Here is a 13,692-nt window from a genome sequence, read left to right as displayed (position 1 = left end):
CGTTGATTGGTCCAAGTCACAGACTAAAATGAGAGCCCATACTTTTGTATGCAGAAGTAGAGCAATGCATTACGGTAATACTGTCTTCGGTTATTTTGCTAACTTTATTGTCAAAATATGTTGAAACACACGGTATTTAGAAGTCTATTCAGCAGGAAAGTGTACAGCAGACTCAGGTAAGTTTAAATTATCAAACCTTTGCAATTTTTAAACTGTGTAATTAAATTTACACACGATTTTTTAAAGGGAACATTTCAATTAATTTTGTTTGCATATGCATTAATGTCCGCCGGACGGTTTTGCATATGCAATCGTGTCTGGAGCGGACAGTATTGCATGGCGGACACAATTGCATCTGACACCAAATTAGATTAGAGGAAGGATTGTTGAATTTGATAATGCTTTTGTACTAGTGGTGCATTGCACACATTGAAGGAGGAGCACAACGTCTGAAACAAAGTGGTGTTCCGAATTTACTCGATCCTACATTCCTAGAACTAGTATGAGGTGCCTCCCGCTATCGTCTAGGTTCTAGGAGTACATGGAGTATGTTTGATCCAGATAAATTTGAAATGAACTTCTGTCCGACTAGCCCGACTCAGAAATGTGTCGAGATTTGCTCTATTTTTATCATCAAAAATCAAAACAGGATTCCTGGTGACATCTTAAGGACCCAGTTTTTTCAAATTGTTGCAATTGGTTTTAATATACTCCATCTGTAACTTCCCTCACAATAATAAAGATATTGTTCCTTGAATGAAGTTTGTGAACTCAAAAAGCAAGCTTGCTAACAAAAGAAGAAAAACAAAACTAAACATACCTTCTTATTCATTTTGATCATAGTTTCAGCAACGACTCTGTATTCACCCATAGATAAAGGGTGCATTTGGTTAGCTTCCCCAGCTCTACCCCACAGGGCTCATTCAGGTGAGCCCCTGACAAGAGCTAATCGAACGATTACTCGCCCTCTCGTGGTGACGTCTAGCACATCGGGTCAGCACCAAGTGACCCGTTCCACAAGCAGCTAGGGCACTTGGGGCTGACCCGAGTGAGCCCCTGGAATGACATCAAAGCTATTTGAATGCACCGGGGGCAGATCAAGGTCGACCCAGGGAAGCTAATCGAATGCACCCATAGATATAGCGTATAAACATGCACTGAATGAAAATTTACTTTTGATTTCTACAGGAGTGGCAGGTTACTAGCAGCTGTTCATCCTGCTCGTCAGATCAGTAACTATGAAGATGAAATTGAAGATGTAAGTTTCTTATTGTCATTGAAATAATCCAACTACCACTGTCTTGGAAAGTGTCACCAATCACCATTGCTCTCCTGTACACTCTCTCCGAGATTACCAGGTAGCTAGAAGCAGTTCCAGTTTCTATCCGAACTGCCTCTAGCTACCTGGGCCTAATTTCATAGAGCTGCTAAGCACAAAAGATTGTTTAGTATGAAATTACTTCCTTGATAAAACTAGGATTACTAACCAAATTTCCATGTGTTTTTCAGGATTTAGCAAACAACAGCTCTGAATACCAGTAACAAGAAATATGCAACAAATGGAAATTTGATTGTTAATCCTGTTTTTTTCAAGGAAGAAATTTCATGCTAAGCAAATTTTTGTGCTTAGCATGAAATTTGTCTGAAATTGGGCCCCGGTCTACAGTAGTTGGTAAGACACTGCTCTAGAATTGCAAGGGTCGTAGGTTTGAATTCCACCCGAGTAATATGCCTGTGAGTGTGATGTCCTTTACCGAAATCGGAAAAAGTACTGATTATGCAGTGCTAACACACATCGGGGTAAGGGTAAAAACCCAAGTTAATTAATAAATAATTTGTATTACTCTAATATTATTATTTGTATTGGTGCCTCATATATTTTCTAATAGATAAACAGTTATGATACGATTGAAAACTGTCATTTGGTCTCGAAGATTTCATTGTTCAATTAGGTATAAAACTAACACTGTGTGTAATGTTAACTAAACTTGATTTCTATCTCTTATCCAGCTCAAAATACAGCAGATACCTGAGCAGGTTATTCCTGAACCCAGTGACTCTACAGTCCATGAGATCATGAACTTCTTCATTCAGGGGTATGATTGTTCGGCTGTAGAGCACTACGCTCAGTACACCCACAACCTGGCCAAGAACATGGATCTTATGATATTTGACAGGTAAAAAAACCCAATAAATTTCTTAATTATAGATGAAACTATTCCATCTTAATAACCAATATGACTTTCTAAATTCTCTTTGCAAGAATAATAATAATAAATTGCATTTATATTGCGCTCAATATGAATTAACATCTCTACGCACTTTACAAAACAACAAATTGCAATTACAACAGAACTGGAGGAATTTAAGTCTTACAAAGTATTAATCAAAATTGGTCCATTTTGGTCAAAATATTCTATTTATACATGGTTAACAAGTCATTACGTCACACCATAGCTCCATGAAATTAGGCCCTGGATTGACTAACGGCATAACATTATAATTGTGACTGTTATTTTCCAGTTATGCAATGCCCACCAAGAAGACTCTGGTACACACATTACAGACGCCAGGTCTCAAGGATAACATGAAGCCCAGAGACTTCACAATCAAAACCCACGAAAGAGTCATACAGGTAAAGACAGTGTTGTACACTCGCTCAGTATCTCAACCCTCAGGAACCCATTTACCCCTGGATGATAAGAAGCAATGTAGCTATAGAAAAAATATAGAAGTATCTTGACTATGGACATGAGTGTCACGACCGGGGGTTTGAACCCACACTCTAATGACTCAGCCACCAGGGGCCCAATTTCATAGAGCTGCTTAAAAGCAAAAAATGTGCTTAAGCACGAAAATAGCTCGCTTGTTTTTCACATGTTACTGGCCAAAATGTCATGCCATATACATTGCTTGTGACTGGTATTTAGCTGTTGTTAACTAAGCATAACAATTGAGTGGAGTCTTGGCCGGTAATCTGCTTCTACTAAGCAAGGATTCTTTTGCTTAAGCAAAATTTTGTGCTTAAGCAGCTCTATGAAATTGGGCGCAGAGCTTGAGTTTGATGCACTAGACTGTGGCCCTGATTCAATTCTGGCTACTTGTATAAGGCCATTATGTGAGTTGTGTGTTGGTTCTCTTCTATGCCTGAAAGAGTTTTCTTCAGAGCCCTCCGGATTTCCTCCCTCTGAAAAAAATCAGACACTTTCAATCTCTGGCTGTGCTCTGTGTTCATATCTGGGTCGATGTGGCTGGCTGCCAAAGTCCCCCAGTCATGCAAGCAGCTCGGAACACATTGTGGCCGGGTTTTTTTGCAATTGAGTTTCTCAGCTGCAAGTAAGGATGATTAGCCTCCCAAATTATTATTTATGACATTCTACAAAGATAGTTTTCATTTTGAATAGATCATAATCAACTCATTAAAGTATTGGTTACTCTAAAAGAAGCCCAGTGGTTTGTTCTTAAAGTTTTGACCAAGCCACATTAGGCAAATGCTAATCATTGCGTTGTGCATCGTCTTCATTAGTTGTATTTCTGCGATTATTTCTTTAGTTACAAGAACTTCAAGGGACGATAGCACCCATTTTTCTTGAATTACTCCAAGTGAATCTACCAGAAGGAGTTACGCTCAAAGTAGAACCGGTAAATATCTCATTATTAACCCTCCCACTGTTTGACCATTCGATATTGTCCACTGTTGTTATGAATGCTAGATAAACCATGCTAGTCTTCAATATGATATTATGCAGTGAATGCATCTACACAGTTCATAGTCAACCCTCCTACTGTCTGACCAATCGTTATCATCCACTGTAGCTGCACTCTGCCAGCCTGCGATATAATGCTGTGAATGCATTTACACAGTCAACCCTCCCACTGTCTGCTCATACAACATCATCTGTGGTTTTGCATGAAAGATGAATTCTGCGATACGATATAAGGCAGTGAATGCATACACAGTACACAGTCAACCCTCCTACTGTCTGACCAATCTATATCATCCACTGTGGTCTTGAATGATAGATAAACTATGACAGCCTGCAATATGTCATGTGGTGAAAGCACCTACACAGTACACAGTCAACCCTCCTACCACTTGCCCAATTAACATAATCCACTGTGGTCTTGAATGATAGATCAACTATGACAGCCTGCAATGTGATACCATGCAGTAAATGCATCTACACAGTACTCAGTCAACCCTCCTACTGTTTGACCAACTAACAACATTAACTGTGGTCTTGCACTCTGAAACCTTGTGATGAATTACACAAACGCATTGCTCATTTCTTCCACCAATGTACTCTCCTATTTGTTCTGATCCACAGCACACACAGTATCACAACACGCAGAGATATATTCAGAAAGAAATACCCAAGGATCTTTTGTGATCTACGGTCGTCTACATTATCAAACACTCACAGAACGTGGATTTTTTTAACTTCAAGACTGTGCTAGGAACTGTTTTGCGTCTCCAATCAACAACATACGTCACCATTTGGACATTTTTATTAGAACGCCAAGGAGGTTGCACTTTCTGAACCGCGCGGTGGGCGGAGCTTAGTGGAAAGCCGGAACGGTCCATTGAAGGTACTCTCAAGATGTTCCCCTTGTAATTTAACTGCCTGCAGTAGGCCAGTCTGGAAATATTTGGCAGATTAACACCTTGTCTAATGTAAACAGGTTAAGTGGCTCTCTACAAGCCTGGAATTTCATCTTTGAGAGCTAGAGGGCAAGGCCATTTTCATTTTGCAAAGGGTACTTTCATTGGATAATCTAATAAAAAGGGGCATCAAGGCCCAGACTGGGGCAATAGAGACCATGTCCTTTATGTAGTTCGAGGCCTGCAACTGTAAGGAGCCGCCAGTATTGCAATCCGTTAAAGGTGTGAGTATGTTTCTTTGACGCGTTAAAGGGAAAGTATACCCTTGGTTTTTGGGAACAGTTTGGTTGTTAAGTCCTACATAAATGAATGTATACAGTAAAACTATGTGAGAATTTCATCTCAAAAGGTGGTCACAAAGAATAATCCCTCTACACAACCTGAGAAGCTTTACTGACCCTCAGTTTTACCAACGATATTTATTATCATTAGTTTTAGAGTGATTACCAAATGTAAACCTTCCCTTTAAAGCAATGTATATTGGATCAAAGTGGTCCCAAAATTTGTTGAATACGCGCACGACTTGCTCAGTCTATACAGAAAGATACAAATAATCAGCTCCTTGAAAATCGTTGAAGTTTATATGATTTATTGTCATAATAAAACATTCTCATCATAAAAAGTTATTGTAAAGTGTGGTCCTGTAGTCTTCTTGTGTTTTTTTTACTAAAATGAAGGCACTTTGTTATCACACACACAATATTAGCCCTATTAGGCTATACAATAGGAGTCTTCCTCTGTGCTGTACACAGATACAGCGTAGTATAATACAAAAGTGAAAGTGAAAGGCCACCAGGGCTAACACAATATCTTATTGCTAAGTTTAAAAGGAATTTAAAATAGAAATCTCAATGTACATGTTCTACAGTAAAAGAAATAAAGGTATCTAATGTTGAAGGGCAATCAGTTCAAGCAAAACAAATATTAATTTAAAAAACGAGCAACAGAGAGCTGTTAAAAGTATAATACATTGTGAGAAACGACTCCCTCTGAAGTAACATAGTTTTTGAGAAAGAGGCAATTTCTCACTAAAATAATAAAAGACTTCTAGCTAGAAGTCTTTTATTCCTATCTGAAAGCACACAAATTCGTCCAACAAAGGTGTTTTATATTTCATCATTTTCTTGCTATAATTCGATGACCAATTGAGCTAAAATTTTCACAGGCTTGTTATTTATGCTTATGATGAGATACACCAAGTGAGAACACTGGTCTTTGACTATTACCAAACATGTACAGTTCCCTTAAAGGTTAAAAATAAAACCACAGTCAGAATCTAAGGAGCAAATAAACTATAAATTTTTCAAAATGCGCTCAAACTGTTCTATGACCAACATAACCAAATAAATATGTGCACAGAAAGTTTCACAACCTCTCATAGCAAATCGGATAGAATTTTCCATGGGCCCAAATTAAATTTGTAAAAATTAAGAAATCTCTCAGGCCCTTACCCGTTCATTAGAAAAATCATAAATTCATTTAGTTAAATACTATGGGTCATATTAAAAATTGTACATCATTTTTATATACAGTTTAAACTCTTTCAGTGCCCAGGTTAATTTTTTGCACTTTAAACCTAAAATCCCCAGCTTTTTGAGATTTTAGGAAGTTCTGTTATAAATGACTTGGGTACCAGTCGCAGCAAAGGTAAAGTACGATGCCTCGTTGGTAACCTTAAGCAAAAACAAAATTATGCTTACAAAGTTTTTGTGGCAATAGGCTTTATTCGGTCCTAAGGGGCTACAGATTTCAGACAGTGGGAAAACCAGCTAAATTTCTAGAAACCGTTCTGACACCAGTGACTACAAACAACTAAAGACCCCTTGCATGTTGCACCTCATCTTCAAAAAGCGCCTTTACTGGGGTCAAAAAGCGCCCCCACACAGGAGGCTGAAGATTGGACGATAGCTGTTCTTTGTTCGTAAAACCATGCGTGTGAGCTCAGCATCCCTGTGTAGCGTGTTGCTTTGTACAAGGGGTCTACAATCTTTACGACAACCGCAGAATCTACTTCCTCAAATCCTGATCTGATAGTCTATCGCTGCGCCTTTCTTAGCCGCGGGGGTCGGGCTTACCCCCTCTGCCTCCTCATCACTGCTATCACACGCCCTGACGGCCCCCGGAGATAAGGGCGTCGTTTCCTTACTCCCAGATGCTTGAGAATCTTTTCTTGGAGTCTTGGACGTCAAGGATGATGAGATGGATTTCCTCGGCGATGTCGGCTCGTAGTTTAGTCGTGTGTTTTCTTTCACGAACTGGTAGCTGGAGTAGCTAGACGACCATTTGAACTGTGTGTTGAAATGAGAATATTATATCATTTATTTGATTGCTTGTTTTGTTTGTATCAGAATGCAATACAAGGCTTGGTAGCCACTTCAAGGTGAGGGCTGTCGACCCAAATCAACTTTTACCAGGGGCACATTGCATGTGCCTACTTCTGCAGCTGCTTTCCCAAAACATTCTGCGTAAGTCCACTTGCGAAACCGCTATGGCATAAGTTATGCCATAAACGTTATTGAAATGGTCCTGAAACCGGGTTACCCCTTCACAGTCCATAAAAGGATGTAGGCTGGTGTATCAATCACTAGGAATCTGGTTGCACTTTATTGCCGATTGCCAGATTCCCGATAAAAGTTTACAAAAGTTTCTCGTCCTGTGATGCTACAATCAAATCCAAATCATGCAACACTTGTACTCACCCTACTCTTCAGGTCCTTAGTGAACTTCTCTATTTCTTTCTGCACTTCGGATCTTGTTTGTTTGCTTGGACTCACTGACATAGTCTGTGAAGATGCAAGGAAAACAAAATTCGTTGTTGATAAATTCTAAGCAATTCTTTCATTGGTGTGAGTTTGTAAATCCATGCACAGAAGCAGAGGCCTACTTGAGGTACTTACTTCAGTTATGCAACTTTTTAGCTGAGTGTTAGTTGTCAGATGAAAGTCTTTTAGACTGTTTGTGGAGCATTCACATAAAGAGAGGTGTTTGGAGGATAATAAAATCGAGCATTTTATAACACACAACCCAGTTGAGTTGGGGTTTGCCTCGGTGTTTCAGGAAAGGTTAGTGGCTGGTCCACAGTAATTTGTTAAAGGGAAGGTAAACGTTTGGTAATCGTCAAAGACCAGTGTTCTCACTTGGTGTATCCCATCATAAGCATAAAATAACAAGCCTGTAAAAGTTTGGGCTCAATTGGTCATCGAAGTTGTGAGAAAATGATGAAAGAAAAAACACCCTTGTTGGACGAATTTGTTTGCTTTCAGATAGGAATATAATACTTCTAGCTAGAAGTCTTTTATTATTTTAGTGAGAATTTACCTCTTTCTCAAAAACTACGCTACTTCAGAGGGAGTCGTTTCCCACAATGTTTTATACTATCAACAGCTCCCCAATGCTTGTTACCAAGTAAGTTTTTGAGTTAATATTTGTTTTGAGTAATTACCAAACGTGAACCTTCCCTTTAACTCTTCCATGGCACTATGTAACGAGTCTCATAATTCAAAACCCCAACATATTTACCTTAAACACTAGCACGTCAAGATGTCCATCGATATATCATAATAATAATAACTGTATTTATAAGAACTGAGTATTTGTTGTAGAACCTACCCGCCACTGTATTTGTTCAAAGCTGTGTGGATCATGTGACACTGGTAGACCAATCTTCACCTTCCTCACTGTGTGCCAGTCTGAGGTTAAAAATAAATTTCATTCATGACTTCATTATTCACGATGTCTACTGCTCATTTGTAGTCAAGTAATTCTGTTGGTAATCATTGTGCTACACATGCCTACCTGCTACACGTCGACAGATTTTGCTAACTCCGGCTCTGAAGCTGGCATACATTTGTGTTGAACTTTACAAACAAAAAAACACTTTGGCAGTTTCTCAAGACAGGAGACTTTTAGTGTTTGAAGAACAAATGTTAAAGCCAATGCCAAGCCACTGTCGATAATTAAAATCTGACATGGCCTTTCAAGGCCTACTTCATTGGACCCAAGCTCTGGGGGACGTTCCACTCGCGCATAGTTGCCAACAGTTGCACACGTTCGCCAACAATTTCAAGTGGAACTAGTTGTGTGCTGCCACAGTTGGCGAACGTTGGCAACTTTAGGCGACCATACTTCTGAGGTGTTGGCGAGTCTACATACAGCAAAAACTAAGTTAAAACAAATACTAGGTGCGGTGCGCACCATCTTCATTTCAGGGCGCCGCCATATTGACATTGGTAACGTGCACCAATCGTTCCAAAGATAAAAAACGTTTGCGAGAACAGTTGCGAGTCGTTTGTGCGAGTGGAATGCACCCCTGGTGTTGTCAGGAGTAGAGTGTGGGTTCGAATCCCGTCATGACACTTGTGCCCTTGAGCAAGGCACTTACTAAAACCACAACTGCTCTGTAAAAAGTTGGAAAGGTAGTGCATTCCGCTATCTACCAACCAGGGCCCAATTTCATAGAGCTGCTAAGCACAAAAATTTGCTTAGCATGAAATTTCTTCCTTGATAAAAACAGGATTACCAACCAAATTTCACATGATTTTTAAGATAAGCAAACAACAGCTGAATACCAGTAACAAGCAATATGCAACAAACGGAAATTTGGTTGGTAACCCTGTTTTTATCAAGGAAGAAAATTTCATGCTAAGCAAAGTTTTGTGCTTAGCAGCTCTATGAAGTTGGGCCCAGGCTCCTAGTGGATGATACCCATGCCAACATCCTTTAAGGACTGTGAAGGCTAGGCCAAGAGTATTAACCCTGTTTCAGCCCCAGGAGAAGGTGGTAATGTGACCTACTGGGTTGATATGGGTCGGTGGGCAATATTTCATGTAAAAAAATTGCAAAAAATCCCTGAAGACCTTATTTGTACACTTGTACTCCTCAGCAGACAAAACATTACTTAATTTTAAATGTACCGAATGTCCTACCTGTTGAGAGGTTTACATATTTCTGACTTACATTTCTTGTACACATCTTCAAAGTCAAACACAAGCTCCGAAAGACTCTAGTAAGGAGAAACAGGGTAGAACAAAAACAATTGAAGAAATCATAGGGTTAGCCAGAGGGTGTCTTGTCCTGTTTTAAACATCCTTGATAGAGAGGTTAAGAATTAGTCAAATCATAACGGTAACAATCACACAATGTCACCATGGTCCAGTGATTAGACTGCAGGACTTGCCATAAAAAGGTTGTGGGTGTGAATCCCCTGAGCTAAACGCTGATTCCACAGTGACTAGAATACAGTTTCGCTTAGTTGCTGAATCCCAATTTCTTGATTGTGCAGTTGTTCATAATTAAAGACAGTGAACCAATGTTTGTATTAGAGAAATTGGTTGTTGCCAGCTTGGTGTTTATATCCCCTTGTGGGAGTTTGCCGAATTCCCTTGATTGGAAGATTATCTAGGCAAACAAACAAAGGTAGTGAATGAATGAATAAATGATCCTTCAACATCCTTCATAATATTTAAGCACTTCTGAAGCCCACTTGTATCAGGCCTTCTGTACCTCAGCGCCCTTGATTAAGGCCCTTCATAATTTTGGTATAGTTGATTGATTTATTGAACGATTTATTGAATTATCAAGAGCAGTCTAGTGTTTCATCAAAGAAACTACTGTACTTGACTGACCTTGAACTCCAGGGGTTTGTACATGAGGTCATCTCTCCGGCTCATACCCAAAGCACCATACCTCCCTGAGTAGTAAACGGCTAGCACCACATGCCGATGGATGGTCCCTGAGAAATGGGTCTTGAAGCTGAGGGGGAACCTCTCCAGACCTGGTGCTCCATTGGTTAGGTATCTTGAAGTATGGTCAAGAATATTTACAACTGATCTGCTGTGAAGTACTTCTCAAAACCTCTTGCTGTGTTTATTTATAATGATACTAAAAAAAGATACTAATAATTATGGGAACTTATATAGCACTCATATCCGTCACTCGGTGACACTCAAGGCATATAAACATTCAGTATTTTCCTGCATGGTATTGTGGAGCTACGTTTTGAAGGAATGAGATCTATTCCTTTACATAGCACAATAAGGTGCTGTGGCGCAACATGCAGCCAATCAAACCCGGATTACCCGGACAAATCCCTTCTCTTCTCGTTAAGTGCACTGGGTTCTTTCCATAAGCCTTTTTGAGGTATGGCGGACACAATGCTACAACACTGTAAAGTTGTGGTAAATTTGTGCATATTGACCATAGAAATAGAACGTATATGTTATTCAGTGAAGTGCGCATTTTAGGCGACGCCTCGTTTACACGTAAACCTAATGACCACCAACATGGTGAGCATGGCATCAGTCGCGGCGTGTGACGCGCGCGTATCACGTCCGCCATACCTCAAAAAGGCTTATGCATTAGGGCCTACATACATGAATAACACACAGGAGCAACCGCTTTACATCCCATATGGAGGACACAGCAATAATGCTTTAGTGTCTTGCTTTTAAGGACACAAGTGTCACGACCAGGACTCGAACCCACACTCTTTAGAAACACCAGAGCTTGAGTACGGTGCTCTTAAACGCACGACATGCCATGAACATGCCTGACTAGATCTAGGCCTACTTTTGAGACACTTGCTAACCAAAATAGAAATGTTTTAACATTAAAAAAGGATACAATGAAAGAATGACGGCTTCAAGGCACTTGATTGGCAGAGATTCTCGTATCATTTCTTTAGCAGAATCCATCAACCTGTCAGGAAAAGAAAAACAAAAAATGAACTTGATTCAAGTATTAAAATCGGCATATAAATTACAGGGATCCTGAATAAACTTTCTAAAATGAGAGGATTTGTAGTGAAGGAGCTAAGTTGAAATGATGCCATTGCAAGCTTTTCGTAGCCCCTTGATTTCCACTGCACTAAGATTTTTAATATGTTACTATATTTATTTGCAGGGCTTGGCCATAACTTTTGTCATCAGTGACTAGCCAGCAGGACCAGTTAGCTTTTTATTTCACTAGTCTAGAATCAGAACACTAAGCACAGAAGCAATTTAAAGCAGAGAATTTAATGCAGAGACAATTAGAGACTTGTCCATAAGTCTAGACAATAAAGCTAGAAAGTATAACTATCTTAAGATACGCTTACCCAGAAATTGGTCTGTTTTTCCTGATTTCAAAAAACTGCGTTCCTGTGTGATTATATCTGATTTCAAAAATGATAAGGAGTGAACTCTAGCTTGAACAGATCCAAAATGGTTAAAAGTGTGTAGATTTTGTGCACATTTTTTTCTCACTATATTACATTTCATGGTTTTAACTCTTGTTTGTTTTTTGTTTTGTTAGTCACAAAATAATTAAAATAATTTCTGTTCCAATTAATGTCAAGCTGTAAGCAGGCCTGTATGCTTGGTTTTTGAAAGCACCAGGCATTTTCTCCTTGGTAAAGGGCACCCTATGAGAAAATTGTAAATGTCTACTGTGAGCATTTCAAGGGAACCAATGCATTCTGTAAAGTTTTAGGCCTGGTTTTATACCCCCTGCAGTCTTGTGGACTTTTCCTAAAATCAAGCCTTGCTTTTCAAACCAACTATCACTTATTAGACCTAATTTTGGTTAACAGTTCTGGTTATAATTGTTAAGGATACTGTAGCTCTTTCATGTAGTCCTGCACTGCGTCCAGTCGGCATGGTATTGATGTATTGGGCTGAAATGTAGGAGCTGTGGGAATCGTAACCTGAATCAAAGAAAAAAGAAATGTTTCATAATGTCATAGAAACACTAGTTATGGACTGGAAAGAATTTACTTAAAGAAACCTAGACTTGTGGACAAGTCGTTAAATCGGCCCCACGTGCTCTCGCGCGAGAGCAGATCAGTTCATGCGAGAGCAGTGATCTCGCGAGAGCACTATCTCAGCGCGTGGGGCCGATTTAACGACTTGTCCACAAGTCTAAAAGAAACCAGGTTTAATATCAGGGTTGATGAAGCTTTGTTCTTTGTAGCATCTTTATATTATGAGACTTTTTCATTTTATATTGAATATAGCAGTGTTTTTTAGCACCATGTATTGGTTTACAATTACAATGCTGCCGATCAGACCAGGAACACCGGGGGACCAGCTCCTGCTCATTACTATAAGTGCACTGGGGTCGATTTCACAAAGGTAGTCCTAACTTAGGACTAGTCCTAAGCAATGCTAAGAGATAGGACTGGTCTTAAGTTAGGACCAGTAACTCACCCTAACTTAGGACTGGTCCTATCTCTTAGCATTGCCTAGGACTAGTCCTAAGTTAGGACTACCTTTGTGAAATCCACCCCAGGGTTCTTTTAGCCTTAGGTGCTATACCACACAGGACCAACCACTTTCATCCAGCAAACCAAAAAGGGCACAGCAATATGGCAATAATAATAATGATGTCTTCTATATAGACTGTATCTACAAAAAGTGTTCATGGCGCTTGCTTCAATAAAAAAAAGTTCCTTCTTGTTGGTGTTGGTAGTCCTCCAATCCAGCGGTGCAAAGATAGAGAAAATTTAAAATTAACAATCCAATGATGGCATTTTTTAATGTTCTTTTTTTATCCTCCTGTTTCTATTGATTTATAACAAATATGAGACAAACCTTGGATAAATCTTTATCTTCCCTTATCTCTCCCATGGGTTTGATTCCAGCTGGGTGAACCTTCCCAGCGTGATTCCACATCCTCTCCCACGTACTCTGGCCCACCGGAAACCCATTCTTATTCACGTAAAACAACACTTCACCACTCTCCTCGTCGCTGTTGTTATCATCATTTTCTACTCCGTTTTTAGTCACTTTATCCGCTTTATTTTTTATCATGATGAGTTCCGATAGACTCCTCAGTCATTTCAGATCAACGGAAATTATTCCTCCATTGTCAAAAATGTGAGCTTTTTAAAAATACACAAAATAGAAAAATTCAACTGTCGTTCACGATCCGAGCAAAGTTGTTTACAGTCGTTTCCTTGGGGTTTGACTTTTTCCCAGGGTGTGGGGACGTGAACGCACGTGGAAACAAAAGTGGGGATGAGCGAATGACAATGTTGTGAAAACGAAGTTGAA

General features: G+C 39.5%; 2 protein-coding genes across 2 annotated transcripts; one reads left to right on the top strand and one right to left on the bottom strand.

Moving 5' to 3' along the window:
* Nucleotides 1-42: 42 nt before the first annotated feature.
* LOC139942746 (large ribosomal subunit protein mL48-like) lies at nucleotides 43-5,289 on the top strand. The gene is made up of 6 exons (XM_071939542.1): nucleotides 43-176; nucleotides 1,189-1,258; nucleotides 2,011-2,177; nucleotides 2,524-2,635; nucleotides 3,553-3,642; nucleotides 4,329-5,289. The coding sequence occupies exons 1-6, from the start codon at nucleotides 118-120 to the stop codon at nucleotides 4,389-4,391; spliced, it is 561 nt and encodes a 186-aa protein (XP_071795643.1). The 5' UTR covers nucleotides 43-117; the 3' UTR covers nucleotides 4,392-5,289.
* LOC139942735 (tubulinyl-Tyr carboxypeptidase 2-like) lies at nucleotides 5,236-13,585 on the bottom strand. The gene is made up of 9 exons (XM_071939532.1): nucleotides 13,231-13,585; nucleotides 12,256-12,344; nucleotides 11,757-11,813; nucleotides 11,285-11,359; nucleotides 10,288-10,459; nucleotides 9,620-9,665; nucleotides 8,273-8,352; nucleotides 7,363-7,446; nucleotides 5,236-6,951 (listed from the first exon to the last, which is right to left on the bottom strand). The coding sequence occupies exons 1-9, from the start codon at nucleotides 13,447-13,449 to the stop codon at nucleotides 6,679-6,681; spliced, it is 1,095 nt and encodes a 364-aa protein (XP_071795633.1). The 5' UTR covers nucleotides 13,450-13,585; the 3' UTR covers nucleotides 5,236-6,678.
* Nucleotides 13,586-13,692: the final 107 nt, after the last annotated feature.

This window comes from Asterias amurensis, chromosome 1 (genome assembly GCF_032118995.1).
Source record: "Asterias amurensis chromosome 1, ASM3211899v1".
In the NCBI taxonomy this organism is placed as follows: Eukaryota; Metazoa; Echinodermata; class Asteroidea; order Forcipulatida; family Asteriidae; genus Asterias; species Asterias amurensis.
The sequence above is the reverse complement of the archived record's forward strand: the minus strand, read 5'-3'. Positions and strand labels throughout refer to the sequence as shown.

Excerpts from the sequence above, each read along its gene's own strand:
- LOC139942735 (XM_071939532.1), bottom strand. The coding sequence starts at position 13,449 with ATGATAAAAAATAAAGCGGATAAAGTGACTAAAAACGGAGTAGAAAAT. Across the intron at positions 11,360-11,756 it reads AAAAACAGACCAATTTCTGG|GTTGATGGATTCTGCTAAAG; the intron begins GTAAGCGTATCT and ends TTTTCCTGACAG. Across the intron at positions 8,353-9,619 it reads TGAAGATGTGTACAAGAAAT|ACTGGCACACAGTGAGGAAG; the intron begins GTAAGTCAGAAA and ends TTTTAACCTCAG.
- LOC139942746 (XM_071939542.1), top strand. The coding sequence starts at position 118 with ATGTTGAAACACACGGTATTTAGAAGTCTATTCAGCAGGAAAGTGTAC. Across the intron at positions 177-1,188 it reads AAAGTGTACAGCAGACTCAG|GAGTGGCAGGTTACTAGCAG; the intron begins GTAAGTTTAAAT and ends TGATTTCTACAG. Across the intron at positions 1,259-2,010 it reads ATGAAGATGAAATTGAAGAT|CTCAAAATACAGCAGATACC; the intron begins GTAAGTTTCTTA and ends TCTCTTATCCAG.